This window comes from Scomber scombrus, chromosome 10, assembly GCF_963691925.1.
Source record: "Scomber scombrus chromosome 10, fScoSco1.1, whole genome shotgun sequence".
NCBI lineage: Eukaryota > Metazoa > Chordata > Actinopteri > Scombriformes > Scombridae > Scomber > Scomber scombrus.
This window is the reverse complement of record NC_084979.1, coordinates 16,926,770-16,940,696: the sequence shown is the minus strand read 5'-3', so window position 1 is coordinate 16,940,696 and position 13,927 is coordinate 16,926,770. Positions and strand designations below refer to the sequence as shown.

The 13,927-nt window shown below is 40.5% G+C and overlaps 3 protein-coding genes and 2 non-coding genes across 5 annotated transcripts; 2 read left to right on the top strand and 3 right to left on the bottom strand.

Moving 5' to 3' along the window:
• Positions 1 to 2,370: 2,370 nt before the first annotated feature.
• si:dkey-109j17.5 (zinc finger BED domain-containing protein 4) lies at positions 2,371 to 3,988 on the bottom strand. Its single transcript, XM_062427098.1, has 2 exons — positions 3,431 to 3,988; positions 2,371 to 3,213 (listed from the first exon to the last, which is right to left on the bottom strand). Exons 1-2 carry the CDS (start codon positions 3,986 to 3,988, stop codon positions 2,371 to 2,373), a joined length of 1,401 nt encoding a protein of 466 aa, XP_062283082.1.
• Positions 3,989 to 6,055: 2,067 nt separating this feature from the next.
• On the bottom strand, positions 6,056 to 8,905 carry ccdc115 (coiled-coil domain containing 115). The gene is made up of 5 exons (XM_062427474.1): positions 8,683 to 8,905; positions 7,797 to 7,900; positions 7,574 to 7,683; positions 7,299 to 7,490; positions 6,056 to 6,535 (listed from the first exon to the last, which is right to left on the bottom strand). Exons 1-5 carry the CDS (start codon positions 8,800 to 8,802, stop codon positions 6,396 to 6,398), a joined length of 666 nt encoding a protein of 221 aa, XP_062283458.1. The 5' UTR covers positions 8,803 to 8,905; the 3' UTR covers positions 6,056 to 6,395.
• Positions 8,906 to 9,287: 382 nt separating this feature from the next.
• Positions 9,288 to 9,359, bottom strand: trnae-uuc (transfer RNA glutamic acid (anticodon UUC)). The gene has a single exon. It is a non-coding gene; the product is annotated as a tRNA-Glu (tRNA).
• Positions 9,360 to 10,401: 1,042 nt separating this feature from the next.
• On the top strand, positions 10,402 to 10,473 carry trnah-gug (transfer RNA histidin (anticodon GUG)). Its single transcript has one exon. It is a non-coding gene; the product is annotated as a tRNA-His (tRNA).
• Positions 10,474 to 11,227: 754 nt separating this feature from the next.
• On the top strand, positions 11,228 to 13,107 carry ebp (EBP cholestenol delta-isomerase). Its single transcript, XM_062427445.1, has 5 exons — positions 11,228 to 11,367; positions 11,594 to 11,897; positions 12,005 to 12,041; positions 12,132 to 12,262; positions 12,528 to 13,107. Exons 2-5 carry the CDS (start codon positions 11,594 to 11,596, stop codon positions 12,746 to 12,748), a joined length of 693 nt encoding a protein of 230 aa, XP_062283429.1. The 5' UTR covers positions 11,228 to 11,367; the 3' UTR covers positions 12,749 to 13,107.
• The last annotated feature ends 820 nt before the right edge of the window (positions 13,108 to 13,927 follow it).

Below are 13,927 nucleotides of genomic sequence, written 5' to 3'. Positions count from 1 at the left end.
TGTGTGTGTGTGTGTGTGTGTGTGTGTGTGTGTGTACAGGGTAACCAGGGTTCTCCTGATATTAAACACCACTTACCTTTGTGCCAACTCTGATGTCCTGCAGCCCTTTGGCCCTCAGCAATATCCAAAGGCCAGCTAAAGGGTGCCCCAAATAGAGCAGGACCGGGAGCAGTGCAGAGCAAACAAATACAAACACACAATGTGTAGGAGGAGTATTTGTTTCTGTGCAATGAATAAGAGTACAAGAGTGTAGTTGGCCCAGTGTGCATCTGCCCGTGAACAATCAATCTATGAAATCACCCTACATCAATATGGTCCTCTGCTGAGGCCATTGTGTGGGGGAGGGCAAAATTGGTTTTGTAACAGTGTGTGTATTTTTATACATGTGTGTGTCTATGTGTGGACGGAAAATGGCTTTCTGCACTGCAGATATAATAACTTGAGGCATAAGGGAGAGGATGGATGGGGGGGGGGGCAGTTCAATTACAATTTCCTCCCCTCACTCAGTCTCACTCTCTGCCAAGTAATTCATTTCAGAGGCAATTACCAATAGGACCGCAGCCCAGCCTGCTCATCTAACTCAAATGGATGAACTGTCACAGCCGGGGGGGGGGCCAGACAGAGATCTTCAAGCTGCTCCACATACTCGCAAACGACAACACACCCGAGGGATGAACAGCAAACACACATTTCAAAGATAAACATGCTGACACATCCACACGGATATCTAGCAACACATCTAAATCCACAGAGACATCCTGGGGTGATAATCATTAAGATCACAGCAGTCTTGGATAATTATGATCTATGAGGGAAATTGTATCTCACACAGATTGAGGCACTTCCTCTGAAGTGGGTTTCAGCAACAACAAAAAACACTTGGATGGAAGCTGTGCTGCAGATGGTGAAAAGAAGACGTAATCCTTGAAACAATCCTTGTAATCAGATCTATCCAGTCATTTTTAAATTGATTGATGTTGTTTTCTACTGTTCATGATTAACCACAAAACATGTATCGATGCATTCAGGCAGTTTTTAACTTTGGAGAACAAGTAGTATCGTAGCTACATATATTTTTCTGTTATCTAAGTCCTTCAGCGACAAGGTTTTGTGAGTCTAGTTGGCTGTGAGAAAAAAGACCATGAAAGACGTGACTGCTGCCTGCCTGCTGACTCAAATTTAACTGTAATGGAATTACTTGCAATTACCCAGCCTCCCCACCAGCCCAGCCCAGAGCAACAGAGTCCCTGACTAAAAGCAAACACACTGCAACATTCACAGTTTCTCCTTCAAAGCGATGCCCTGCACAGTGGTTCCAAAATATTTCAGGGAGGTCAGCCAAAGCAGAAGCCTCTGTCATCCTACATGTACACCTCCTCTGCTAGATTTCTGGGGCAGACGAAGGGTCAAACCCATTTCAATTCCCTAAAGTTCAGAGGCAGAAACGGACATGAAATTGAAAAAGGATAAAAGTGTTGATAACAAAAAATGAAATGGAATTGACCTCCACTCTGACAGAGCATATGTGGAGTTATAGAGGGCTGGCGGAGGGAAAATATAAATGAATAAGTTAAAAAAAAAAGATATATGAATTATATGATTTTTTTTTTTTTTTTTACAATGGCGGAAAAAGGTGTGCAACGTGCATGAGTGCAACCATGTCTGCAAACTGCACACACCTCTGCAGTAGGAAGTGAAACTCATTTATTATGATGTCCCAGTGATGAGGCATACATACAGAGAGAAAAAAGAATACGTGGATGATGCACTGTAATTTTGTTTAGCCTTAGTGATGCCTTACATTTCTCAATCATTTAAAAAACGATGTCAAATGAATTAATCACAACCAGCAGGGTCATTATATATCAGTGAAAATAAATCATATGCTACAGTATGCAACGATTGACCGTTTGGTTTGTCAGTAGGTTATTTGTTGGCTGGTAGAATACAGACACAGGCTGTCTTTGGGGTTGGGAGGATAGAGAGTAGGGGCTTTATGGTCTTGTGTATGTCTGATGCTCCTGATCAGGCAAAATAATGTCTATGTAAAGGCTTTAGTATTGATCTGCCTCTTAGTCTCCTTGGTCCAGAGCATGCGGTATGATAGTCCGTATGCAGGCTACATGTTAAACAGGTAACAATCCACACCTTCTGAAGTTTGAAAAACCATTCTCAAGAATTGCCTTGGCTGTGAATTCTGGGTAATTAATTCCATCTCATATCAACTGATGTGCATTATGGAGACTATGTTATGTTGCTAGCTCAGTTTTCATAGAGAGAAAATAGACATTAGTATCCAAGAAGTAACTTTACTGGAGGTATAGAGCCTTCATTTGCTACCAGGGTCAAAGAAATGCTTCACTCTTAGCTCTAAGTCCATAATAATCTGTAGTTGGCTTTGAGGTAGATGAGAGTCTCCAGGTTCTTTGGTAAGATGCGGCCTCTCTCTGGCCGCAGACAACGGCCGGCACTAGTGAAAATGCTCTCTACCACAGTGCCGCAAGCAGGTATGGTCAACGCCCTTTTGGCCACTTGGGCAAGTAAAGGATAGTCAATTGATTTACGCCGCCAGTAATGCAAGGCCTCCTCATCTGTGGGTTCCTCTCGCAGGTAGATGGCCAACTCCTGCTCTAAGCTCTTGGCCTGTGTCATGGGTCTCTGCTTGATGAAAGAGAACAGCTTGCAGGGCCGAGAGAGTGAGGAGACTGGAGATGGAGCAGGGGCCGGAGGAGTCTGGGAATGAGGATGTAGGTCTGTGTTGTGGTCTGTGGGGCTTGAGGCTGTGGAATGTTTGGATAACTCCTCTATGAGAACTTGTCTGTGCCAGTCAGGGTTGCTGCTCCAAGTGAGCTTGAACTGGGGGTCCAAGGTGGTGGCAGTAATGTAGAGGGGGTCCTCCAGTATTGGGGCCAGCCAACGCTCTACAGCCTGGCTGAGGCCCACCAGGAGAGAGGGGCAATGGGGGGTGGATGTCTCTGAGAGATGTTTACGAAGGCCCAGTACACATGGGAGAGCCAGGCTGATGGACACATGTCTGTCTGTGTGTATGTCTGCCTGTCGGTCTCCATGCACCATGTCCCAGGCCTCAGTGAAGGGCTCCAAAGTGTCAGTGAGCTCCCTCAGCAGGGCTCTCTCTGAAACACCCAATGCCAGTTCCCCTGGACCACTCATCTCCTCCAGGAACTCCACTGAGTCCAGCAGCCGCCGAAGCACCTGCATCAACAAAAACAACAAAAGTTTAACATTTCTAAAACAGTGACTCACTTGTCAAACCATGGAAACACTTGTACTTGTGTTCATGCAGAAAATCTACCATTAGTCAGTCACTGAATAAAAACTTTGTTGAAACAGTCACATAATCACACTATGCAATAAATATTATGGACATATACTGTATAGCAAATATGGCTTACATTAGTAAATTACATACCTTAAGCTGAGCAGCCCAGTATCTTACTGAAGAAGGGGGATTCCCTGGTCCCCCCATCATCAGCCCTGGAACATCAAACACCTGGCTGAGTTTCTCCGGTGGGACAGCAGAGGTAATGTAGTTATAGAAACAGGCAGCCTTAGTCAGTGCAGAAGAGAGCTGTGAACAGGAGCACAATCCCTCCCTGACACATTGTTCAAGAGAGCGAGAGAAACAGTCTACACGACAAACACCCAGACCTTGCTCCCACGAGTCCTCCCATGCTCCCTCCTCTCCCCTGTCACCATGCCCATTCCTAATGTGCTCCTCTGCATCGTTACCATTTTCCACTTCTTCTTCATCATCGTCATTTTGCTCGTTAGCAAGAGCAGGTGATACCAGGAAACCAGGAAGACAGCATGGCTTTACTGTGGTTGTGACTGGGAAAGGGTCTGCAACAACACGAAATGCTCTCCCCGACACGCCATGAGAGTGACACACTTCATCAAAATCTGAAAGTACACGACTCCCAGAGCTGCCCTCGCTCAGAGGAAGGCATGCCAGGAGAGCTGAACGCATCTGCCAGTCAGATGTTAGAAAGTGGCAGGTAACACCGAGGTACCTATAGAAACAAGAGAGAAGTGGACTAATCAGCAAAGGAGTAAAACTGAGTTGTCCCTGTTCTGTTTTTGGTTAATTTCACCTCCTTACCCTGAGGTAGCTCCAGATAAGCCCCTCCGGAGATCCAAGCTGAGACTGAGAGCATGTGCTGAGGCCAGGGCCTGACGGGTTGCCAGCTGGGCCTGGTAGGCGTAGGCTGGGAGGAGCTGGCTCTGGATGTAGTGCTGGGGCTCCGGAGTGTAACGCGGCTCCAGCAGCTGAAGCAGCTCTCTGAAGCCATGATTTTCCACAATGGACACCGGCTGCAGATCTTGTACAATCATCTTAGCTATCGCCTCAGAGATCAGAACCTATGGTGACAAAAAACAACACATAGCCTATTACTGTTATCATAGTGGATGATTTTAGTGCAAAGCCACAACATAACACATAATGTAACAATAGCTGTAGCATTTCATAAAAAGTAGGTTAGTCATTTGCATCTCAAGCAATGATGGACTGTAACACACACCTGACGTGGGTCATGCCTGTCAAACTTGGTCGCCCCTCCTCCAGAGCCTCCTCCTACTCCTCCCTCCAGAGTTCCCATTCCCACAACACCACCTCCTCCTCCTCCCACTCCCGTACTGATGGGGAGAGTATAGCGGGTATTCCCTCCATTGGTGGTGGTGAAACTGTGCAAGGAACCAGAGGAGTAACCCTCTCTCTTCATGTCTTTCCTTTTCACAAAGTCATCATACATAGCCTGGTGCTTGCGCTGGATGGGAGAGAGAGAAAGACAGACACAACAATGTTATTGATACATTTGATTCATTGTTTGTGTATACATACATGTCTACACCATACTCTCTTGCCTCAATATCTGTGGGAGGAGATATAGATAAGTATAGGCTAATCTTTCCTTGTAGAGAAGCAACAGACTGTCTTTACAGTCAGCTGATACTGTATTATAGCCTACATGAAAAAGATGCTGTGGTACCAGCAGTTTCAGCTGATGACAGAGATGTGACAAAAGCAAGAAAATGTATAGATATTTCCTCCCCTCATGTCAATAAGGATACAATCCATTTCATTTTGAAGGCATTTACCTTGAGATGCGTTACGAAGTTGGACGTGACACTCCGCTTCGCCTGGATTCTGGTACCGCAAGCCTTGCAGTTCGACTCGATTTTGCCATTTTCACCCTCAAACACAATATTAAAGTAATCCAGAATAGATACCTTCGAAACTGACGCCATTGGAGCCAACAGTTCGTCTGCTCCTAAGTAAAATCAACTTGCGATCAAGGACAATCTGAGTCTGAGGGATCAATCTCACCTCGCCTCTTCTCATGAGCGCAGGCCAGCGTGTTTACGTCCCAATCCCTGATCATACATTCAAAAAATCAATTAAAAAAATTGTTGATGCCAGATGCGCAGACAAAAGAAAAATTGAATTCCAAACTGGAGTTGCGTCGCTTGCACGTCCGAAAACGGCCACAATCCAGCTACACGGGCTGCTGCGGATGTCTGGGAACATCAATAATATAATAGAGGCTACATCCGTTGTTTCTGTGCTGCCATCCGCCGCTCGGACGCAAGTAAAGGGGGCAGAGCGCTGTGTTTCATGGAGGCATACAGACAGTATTATAATTGGACCAGGAAGTACACACAATAAACCGGAGTTTCGTTCTCAATTTCGACAGTTCCCGGTAATGTTCGGCTGTCCCCAGCCACGCTGCCTGGATAGAGGGTGGTGGCACTCAATTATGCTGGTGTCTTTATAATAAGAGGAGGCAGTTTTGTTCTGATAGCATTCCCAACAAGATTTCAGATTGAGACCAGATTTCTGTATTGACAATAGAATAAAATTGACTACTTATTGTTGAGTGGTAGCGAGATATTATATATATATAGCGAGATATTATATATATATATTAATAAATATAATATATAATATCTCGCTACCACTCAACAATAATTAGCCAATTTTATTCTATTGTCAATATATATAAATCACACACATACATTAGAAAAAACTGTCCTATAATGTTAAAACATTACAACAAGCACAATTTATTGAATTGGTTCAAAAAGTTTCTGTTCATTTTATAAATACATAGTACAATACAAATTGTATTGATCCTGAGTAAATCCTCAAAGACAGCATTCACAATCACATCCATCTACTAATACACGTCAGACAGTCAAAACAGCACGAGTTCACATATAATGTATTACAAATGAACTGTCAAGTAACAACTGCTACAGCGTTTATCTCCACCAGTTGGAGTTTTATGGGCTCCTGACACATAATCTAGTGACTTCATTCTGTCACGCTCTGTGGCCATAGATCTGATCATATTCAGCCTCCATTTGATTCTTATTTAGTCTGCCACCTTGTCCAGCTGAGCACCCGAGGTTTTCTCCTGGAGAGTGTATTTCTCTTTCATGCTGTGCATCAGGTCTTGTCTGGCAATCAAAACTGCAGTCTGAAGGGTTGCAATCTCAGCAGACAGATCTATTACTGTAACATGTCAGAAAACAGGAGGGAAGGTGAAGGATGAGGAAAGGGATTAAGAGTAGTACCCTAAAAACTAAAAACCCAACAATAAGATATGACATTTCTTCTTATATACCTTATTAGGAGTACAATGTTGTATGTTGTATCAAGTGCTTTTCATCAACTTGTATGTAGTATGTGTCTTTTGTGTAGTACAACTTCAACTGTGGTGACTGATAGAAGCAGCAAGACAAAGCATGAGCTCTCAGAAGTCAATTGTATCCACGTTTATTTTTCTATCCAACAGTATCACTGGATCAATTGTTGTGCACTTACATACTAACATCTAAATGAGATTTTTGCTTGCTGAATATACACACACAAATCTATTGTAGCCCTGAGCCCTTAATACACTGCGACTAAAGAACAAAAAAATCAGAAAATCAGTCAGAAAATGAGCTAACAATAAAGTTTATTTTAAAACTTTATTCTTAGCTCATTTTCTGATACCATGGGCAGGCACTTCAGAGCTATTCGGTTGCATTATCTGTATTTGTTTGTGTGTGTTGTTTGTGTTTATAGTGTGTTTTATTATGTTGCACTTGTGTTGTCAAACTGGTAAATGGGCCCTTGTTTTATTCCTTTGCATTGTTTTTTTTCTAAAGGCTGCATATGTTGCAGGATTCACCATTAAGTAATCACATTAGTTCAAGCAGAGCAGATGTTTGATTGCTTGAAATCAAAACCAAAACCAAGTACAGACTAATTTGGAAATCTAACATCATACCTTGCTTGAATGACGACTGTGCTTGTTTAAGAGATTGTGGCACCAAAATCCCAAACCATTTCAGTGGGTCTTGCTGAGGATTCTGATCACTTTTTCTGACAGGAGGAACTTCGGGAGCTTTCTCACTACTTGCATCTTCACTTGTCTCTTTTTTTGTAACATCCTTTTTTGATTTTATTCTTTTCCTGACACCTGTGAAATGAAATAAAATGATGAATAAAAAAATGTAATTAGTTCAAGGTGGATGTAAACGACATGGACCACAGCAGTCTCACCTTCTTCTTGAGGGCCAATATCCTCTATTGACCTATCATCTTTTCCAGAAATGCTACACTTTTGTGAAACTCTTTCTGCGCAGAAGTCCATCTTCCCAGTATCCAGGGATCTGTAACACATAAATCCAAGTCACAAAAAATTAAAACCTGACAGTCATTCAATTGCGGTGGAAAACAATTAACCTGAGAGAATTAATTTCCAAGAAACGTTTCAATGCCTCACCTTGCATGAACACAGATGAGCGGCTCAATCTCACTTGCGTATTGAAGAGCTGAGACCTGTTTGTTTCCCATGGAATATCGCGCCTTGGACATGGAAAACCATCCCTGTGGAGAACACTAAATGGTTACTTTACATTACAAATAGGCACTAAAGTGGGTGAGAGGATACAGGATAAAATACTTTGAAATTTAAAAACTGAGTATGAAAGAGTCAAAATAATCCTGAGACATCAGATAAGAAAAGGAGAATCCTGCTGAGGACGTTGACGAGTGAACATATAAATTCAGGTTAGTGTTAAATTTAAAAAAAGAGAAAGACTTGATATTAGCGGCAATGCTTATCTATATTTCTGGTGCAGAAAATCAAAGTTGACTGTGGAGGACAGATTTGCTAATTTTATTTAATTTATTTTTATGTTTTAAGTGAAACATTCTTTTCCTTTATCAGCATATCTGAAATTATAAAGTAAAGTAAGCATTATGCTAAATAGTTAAGAATGTATATACAATTGAGACCATATATTTGAAAATTAACTTAATATTATAAGAAGAATTCTCCCTATATATGCTACACGTCACATTAGAGCTGCAGCTTAAATTTTCACTAGTGATGTGAGGAATATCTTGTTAATTAATTGGTCAATTGTATAGCCTGATAGGAAGTAGTGCAAAATAGCCAAACACCAGTCTCCCAGAGTCCATATTGACACATTCAAATGGCTTGTTTTGACGACAGTACAAACCCACAGATTTTCAGTAAACTACCATTCACAACAACTAAAAAATAGCATATTCTTACATTTGAGAGGCTGGAATTGGTGAAAGATCTGGTTTTATTAAGAGGAAATTACAGATAAGCTCTAGCGTTGTAAAGATTGCAATGTTACCTGTTCTATGAGAGTGTTGAGAGTGGCTCGTTTCTCCTCCAGTAACTCCAGCTGGTCCATGAAACGGAGCAGCTTTTCGTCCAGTAACAGAGAAGATTCCTCTAACTCCGTCACACCCATGTTTGCTTGTTGAACTAGTTTAAGTAGTGTCCAATACACACGTTGCAGTCGTTATCGCTACTACAAAACAGACGTTAAAGTAGACTGCATAGACTGATCATGGATGTGACAGCAAAATACGTTTACGACTTCCGCGTCGCATCATGTGACATATCACGTGATTATTGCATGTCCTTGGTTTCTTATTTTCCACGGTTAAATCAAGGTGTAAAATACAATTGTGTATCAGAATTTCCAAAATTTAAAGTATTATGCTGGATCATTTCAAGTGATTTCTGAGTCAAAAGTAACAACATTGTAAATAAACCTGACAAAACCAAAATTAATTCTTGTTTTCTTGTTCTCGCCATTTCTATGGAACTATAGGTCGTAAAGATATTAATTTTCAAGCTATAGTAATCTTATAAAGTATTTTATATTTCTATACATAAATTAACGTTATATATATCTACTCTTTTATTTATTAAGACTCACAAAAAAGGTAATTCCCATACCGGGAGTCGAACCCGGGCCGCCTGGGTGAAAACCAGGAATCCTAACCGCTAGACCATATGGGACTGTTGAAAATGTGTTCATGTACAGTCTATACTGAAGCTATGTATGTGTATTTCGAGGGTATTTTTTGAGGGTGTTTTAGGGCGGCATCACCAGCAAAAAGAAGAATCAATTATGTTCACTATATTTCGCTCCACAAGTAACCTAATGACAGATTATATGACTATTTTGGCCAAGGTTTTCATACACATAGAGTTTTTAAAAGCAAAAAACCTAATGGGGGCCTAATCTAATCTCTAGGTCTAGTCTGTGTTCAATTAGGGGTCCTTGATTGGAAAGACTTTGAGAATCACTGCTGTAAACCATTAAGTGTCCCCAATGCATACAAGAAACAAGAGCAGCTCAAATAATACCTTAAAATAACCACAGGATGAGGGGCAGTCCCTTTGCAGCCCGGGGCTTTGCCTGGTATATTGTATAGAAAAGTATAAATAAGCAACACCTGGTGCCCTTAAGGTAGACTGACCTTAAAGGTAGACCTGCTAACTCTAATTGAAATAACGTCAGTTACTGTACATTAGCATAATATTGCTAAGGTTTTATGAATTCATAGATAATCAGCCAAATTATTGTCATGATCCATAGCAGCACTCATTTAAAATCATACATACTTATATGTATCCCTCTTTTTTTATGTTTTGTTCTTGTTTGTTACACATTTCAAGCGATTTAAAATAATTTACAAAATCAACCCTAAAGAAGGTAAATGAGAATTTGGCGCCTTTCCACTTTAATTCTAATGAGATCAACCAAATCAGATCGATGGTCTGGAAAATAATATGATGTGGGAAAACACTGGGACACTATCAGTCTTCAAAGATAACCAGACATGGATGTCATTCCAAAATAGTTAATATTTAACCTCGATTATTAGTTAAATGAAACTTTTCGTGCAATCAATGTCGGTATTTTTTGTTTGATATTTACCTTGCTGACGGTCGAGTAATTCGCAGTCTTCCACCAGAATATGTCAAATGAGGTCATACTGTCATACTAGTTTATAATGGCTTCCGTTCGACCGAGGAGTATGACTCCCAGTAGCTCGCCGTGATCGTATAGTGGTTAGTACTCTGCGTTGTGGCCGCAGCAACCCCGGTTCGAATCCGGGTCACGGCAGGGAATAAGATCCCTGACACGGCTTGGGAGGAAATTTTTTTCCCCCCCGGTATTTTGTTAAAATATGAATAAACATTTATACACAGTTTTGGCAGCCGGTCACCAAGCAAAACTTTTTGATAATTGGTCTTAGTGGGTGTGTGTTTCAGTCTACTGAGTAGCTTACTTTGTTTGGATATTTCGTTAATATAATTTAGTATCTCATTATCTCATGGATAGGTTGTATATTAGATCCGCGTATAATAATGTATTAGAAATACTCCAGCCATGTCAAGGTATATTATATGTTTACCAGAAGTATGTATGTGCAATAATGTAATTTTATGTCTGTCTGTCTGTATGTGTGTGTGTGTGTGTGTGTATAGCCACGTGAAAGTGAAAGATGTGCTGGTTAGAAATACGTTTCTAAAAACATTCGCATTTACATTCAATATTTTCATATGAAGTGCCCCAAAACACCCTACAATAACGTGTTAAGCGATATTGAGAGACTGATATAGAGATATTGAGATATATAGGGCTCTGCATCAGTACAGTAGGTACACGTTTCATGTCTAAGGACCATGGCTGTATGCTGGGGACGGTCATTTGGAGTAAGACACATATTTTCATTGGTGGTTCCCAACGACGACAGTCATGTTCCGAGATAAACAGCCAATTAACGAGTCCATAGATCGCATGTGCCGCTGGCTCTATGCATACAGTTCTCTGATTGGTCATAGCAATCTCAAGTACCCGCCCTGTGCTCTAGTCAGTTCCGCGTTTGAGTTTTTCTGATGTAGTTAAAGAGCAGCGGACACTTTGATCATTTATATTCTTGCTCGAGTTAATACTCTTTATTCTATACAGAAGTTTAACTTTTTGTAGCTGGACTCATCTTTTGGTAAATCTCTGGTAAGGACAAACACACACTCATAGCATTATGCATAACAAGAAACCTTTGCCTATTATTGAGCTCCAAAATAAACTACCTAAATGATAATGCATTTCAGTGCAGTGCAGGGAGTGCACAGACAGCCAACCATTAAACTGACGTATGCATTGTGTCTTGTTATAATGAAACTGTAAAAATGTTGTGGATGTGTTTATTGTGAGTGCTGACCATCCTTTTATTAAACAGATGATGGATACAGCTTCAACAACTGGAGTTCTTCACCCCTACTGGCCAAGAGACCTTTTGATTCCCACCTATGTGGCCAATGATCGATCTATGTCAGAGATCCTTGTGTTTCTGTTTTCCGTGTCGGGGGTGTTTCTACTTGTGACCTGGCTGATCACTGGGGCCACTGGTAGACTGGGGACCTGGAGGCGTCTGGCTTTGTGCTGGTTTGCTGTTTGTGGTTTTATCCATGGTGTCATTGAAGGCTGGTTTTCACTGTATTATGACATTATTCCAGGAGACCAGAGCTTCCTCTCTCAATTGTGTGAGTACAAACAGGAAAAACATGTTTTTTAAAAAGTAACATAAATTGTTATTCTATATATTGGAAGTGCTTGTTTCGTCAATAGATTGCATATTTCTCTTTCTCAGGGAAAGAGTATTCCAAAGGAGACAGTCGATATGTAATGTAAGTTCATCACTGCGCATAATTATGTTTAAGTGTTGCAAAAAACAAAGCTGTGAATAACTGTACCATGCATGTTTCTATTCTGTCCAGAGCGGATAACTTCACTGTGTGTATGGAAACCGTGACTGCATGGTTATGGGGACCATTCAGCTTTTGGGTTGTGTTTGCCTTCTTGACTAACAAGCCCTACAGATTTGTTCTGCAACTCATTATTTCATTAGGTAAGATGGTGCAGTCACTCTATGATTTTATAATGTGACGGTAAATTATTCAAGTATGGACGAGTTACAGGCCACACATGGGTTGTTAAACCATCTTTAGACTGACAAATAAATTGTCAAATCCAAGCAGTTCAACCAGCATCTTTTGACTTCACAGTAATTAAGACATACAGTTAAAAGTAGATCCATCTCCACACTTCTCAAAATCCAATAAATTGCTGTTTCTCATATCTTTGTTAAGTCTTGTCACATAATCTCTTTCCAGGTCAGCTGTACGGAGTATTGCTTTACTTCTCCACGGAGCACAGAGATGGCTACGCTCACAGTGAGCTGGGACACCCAATCTACTTCTGGTTCTACTTTGTGTTCATGAATGTGCTGTGGATCATCATACCACTGATGCTCATTGTGGACGCGTGGAGGCAGCTGTCAGCAGCCCAAACACACACAGACAACACAAAGTCACACAAGTCTAAGAGGAACTGAGGAGCCACAGGAAGAACTGAGACTTGGACTGTATGACACTGACTATAGAAGATACAAGGGACAATGCCACTAAAGAGGCAAGACACTAATACACAGGTGTTGAACAGAAGTGTTCAGAAACAATCTGATAATGCAAATGAAATGTTTAATTTTTTTAAGTTGGCAAATGCTGTGTGGTGTCATTTTGTACCTGTTGAATTAAGTGCCTGCCTTTTAAATTTGAATATCCAATAATTGTCAGCAAACTGAATTTCATTTTAAAATGCAATTTCTTCTCTGTTCCTACGACAAACAAGCTTTGATTTTTTTCTGACTTTGTGGAGCTTCAGGCAGAGGACCAAAATAAATCTTTTTTTCTCAACACCATGTTCATTTTATTTATATTTTCACACAACTCCATGGTAGGTAGGTCTAAGTATCTGGTTGAGGTATTAGTGTTTATTGTTCACAAAACTACTGTCAAGATTCACAGTAGTATGAGGTATAACTATAATCCATTTAAGTAGTTATAGTTAATTACATGTGAATGCTGATGAACAGTCACACTTTTGTTCTCAAATCTTAATTTATTATTCTTTTTCAATCACTAACTAGCCTACTGCATACTTTCAGTGACAGAAACCATTCAAATATCAAAATGTTCATTTCTCTTAGGACACCTAACTTCTTTGTAGCGTATTCCAGTGATGTATACCTTTTTTTAAGTATTACAATTCATAATGTAAAGTTTAGGATAGGTATTTTTAAAAGTTGATATCTCAAAAACTAGAAGTGCTTAAGCATTCATACTTCATTGACAGATGTCCCATGTCCATATGCTTAACTCATGCAACCAAATATCTCAATGTTGTTCATACAGCAACACTGCATGAGTGTGTAACATTAGGGAGCATTACTGTAATATTATAACATATTTCAGGAATTGTGTTGTCTTTAATAAAATAAAACACCAGTTGTTGATGGCATATTGAAGCAAGGCACCAATACCATTAGTGAAACACCAACATAATTTAATTGAACATTTCAACATTTCAATTAAATTCAACAGAAGTGCAGATAAGGATGCTGGAGCATTTTCAGCAATACTTTAAAATGTTCAGCTGTAGTTTCCGCAGAAAGTGCGTTTTTAGTAATCTCAGTTACTAGTTACCACTTGTGTGTTTAATTTCACGGAGGGAA

What these genes read in the sequence shown, in the direction of transcription:
- si:dkey-109j17.5 (XM_062427098.1), bottom strand. Translation starts at nt 3,988, where the DNA reads ATGCGTTCAGCTCTCCTGGCATGCCTTCCTCTGAGCGAGGGCAGCTCT. An exon ending in ACTGGGCTGCTCAGCTTAAG is followed by an intron (nt 3,214 to 3,430) that starts GTATGTAATTTA and finishes TTGTTGATGCAG; the next exon opens with GTGCTTCGGCGGCTGCTGGA.
- ccdc115 (XM_062427474.1), bottom strand. Translation starts at nt 8,802, where the DNA reads ATGGGTGTGACGGAGTTAGAGGAATCTTCTCTGTTACTGGACGAAAAG. An exon ending in CTCATCTGTGTTCATGCAAG is followed by an intron (nt 7,684 to 7,796) that starts GTGAGGCATTGA and finishes TATGTGTTACAG; the next exon opens with ATCCCTGGATACTGGGAAGA. An exon ending in ACAGTCGTCATTCAAGCAAG is followed by an intron (nt 6,536 to 7,298) that starts GTATGATGTTAG and finishes GACATGTTACAG; the next exon opens with TAATAGATCTGTCTGCTGAG.
- ebp (XM_062427445.1), top strand. Translation starts at nt 11,594, where the DNA reads ATGATGGATACAGCTTCAACAACTGGAGTTCTTCACCCCTACTGGCCA. An exon ending in GAGCTTCCTCTCTCAATTGT is followed by an intron (nt 11,898 to 12,004) that starts GTGAGTACAAAC and finishes TCTCTTTCTCAG; the next exon opens with GGAAAGAGTATTCCAAAGGA. An exon ending in GCAACTCATTATTTCATTAG is followed by an intron (nt 12,263 to 12,527) that starts GTAAGATGGTGC and finishes ATCTCTTTCCAG; the next exon opens with GTCAGCTGTACGGAGTATTG.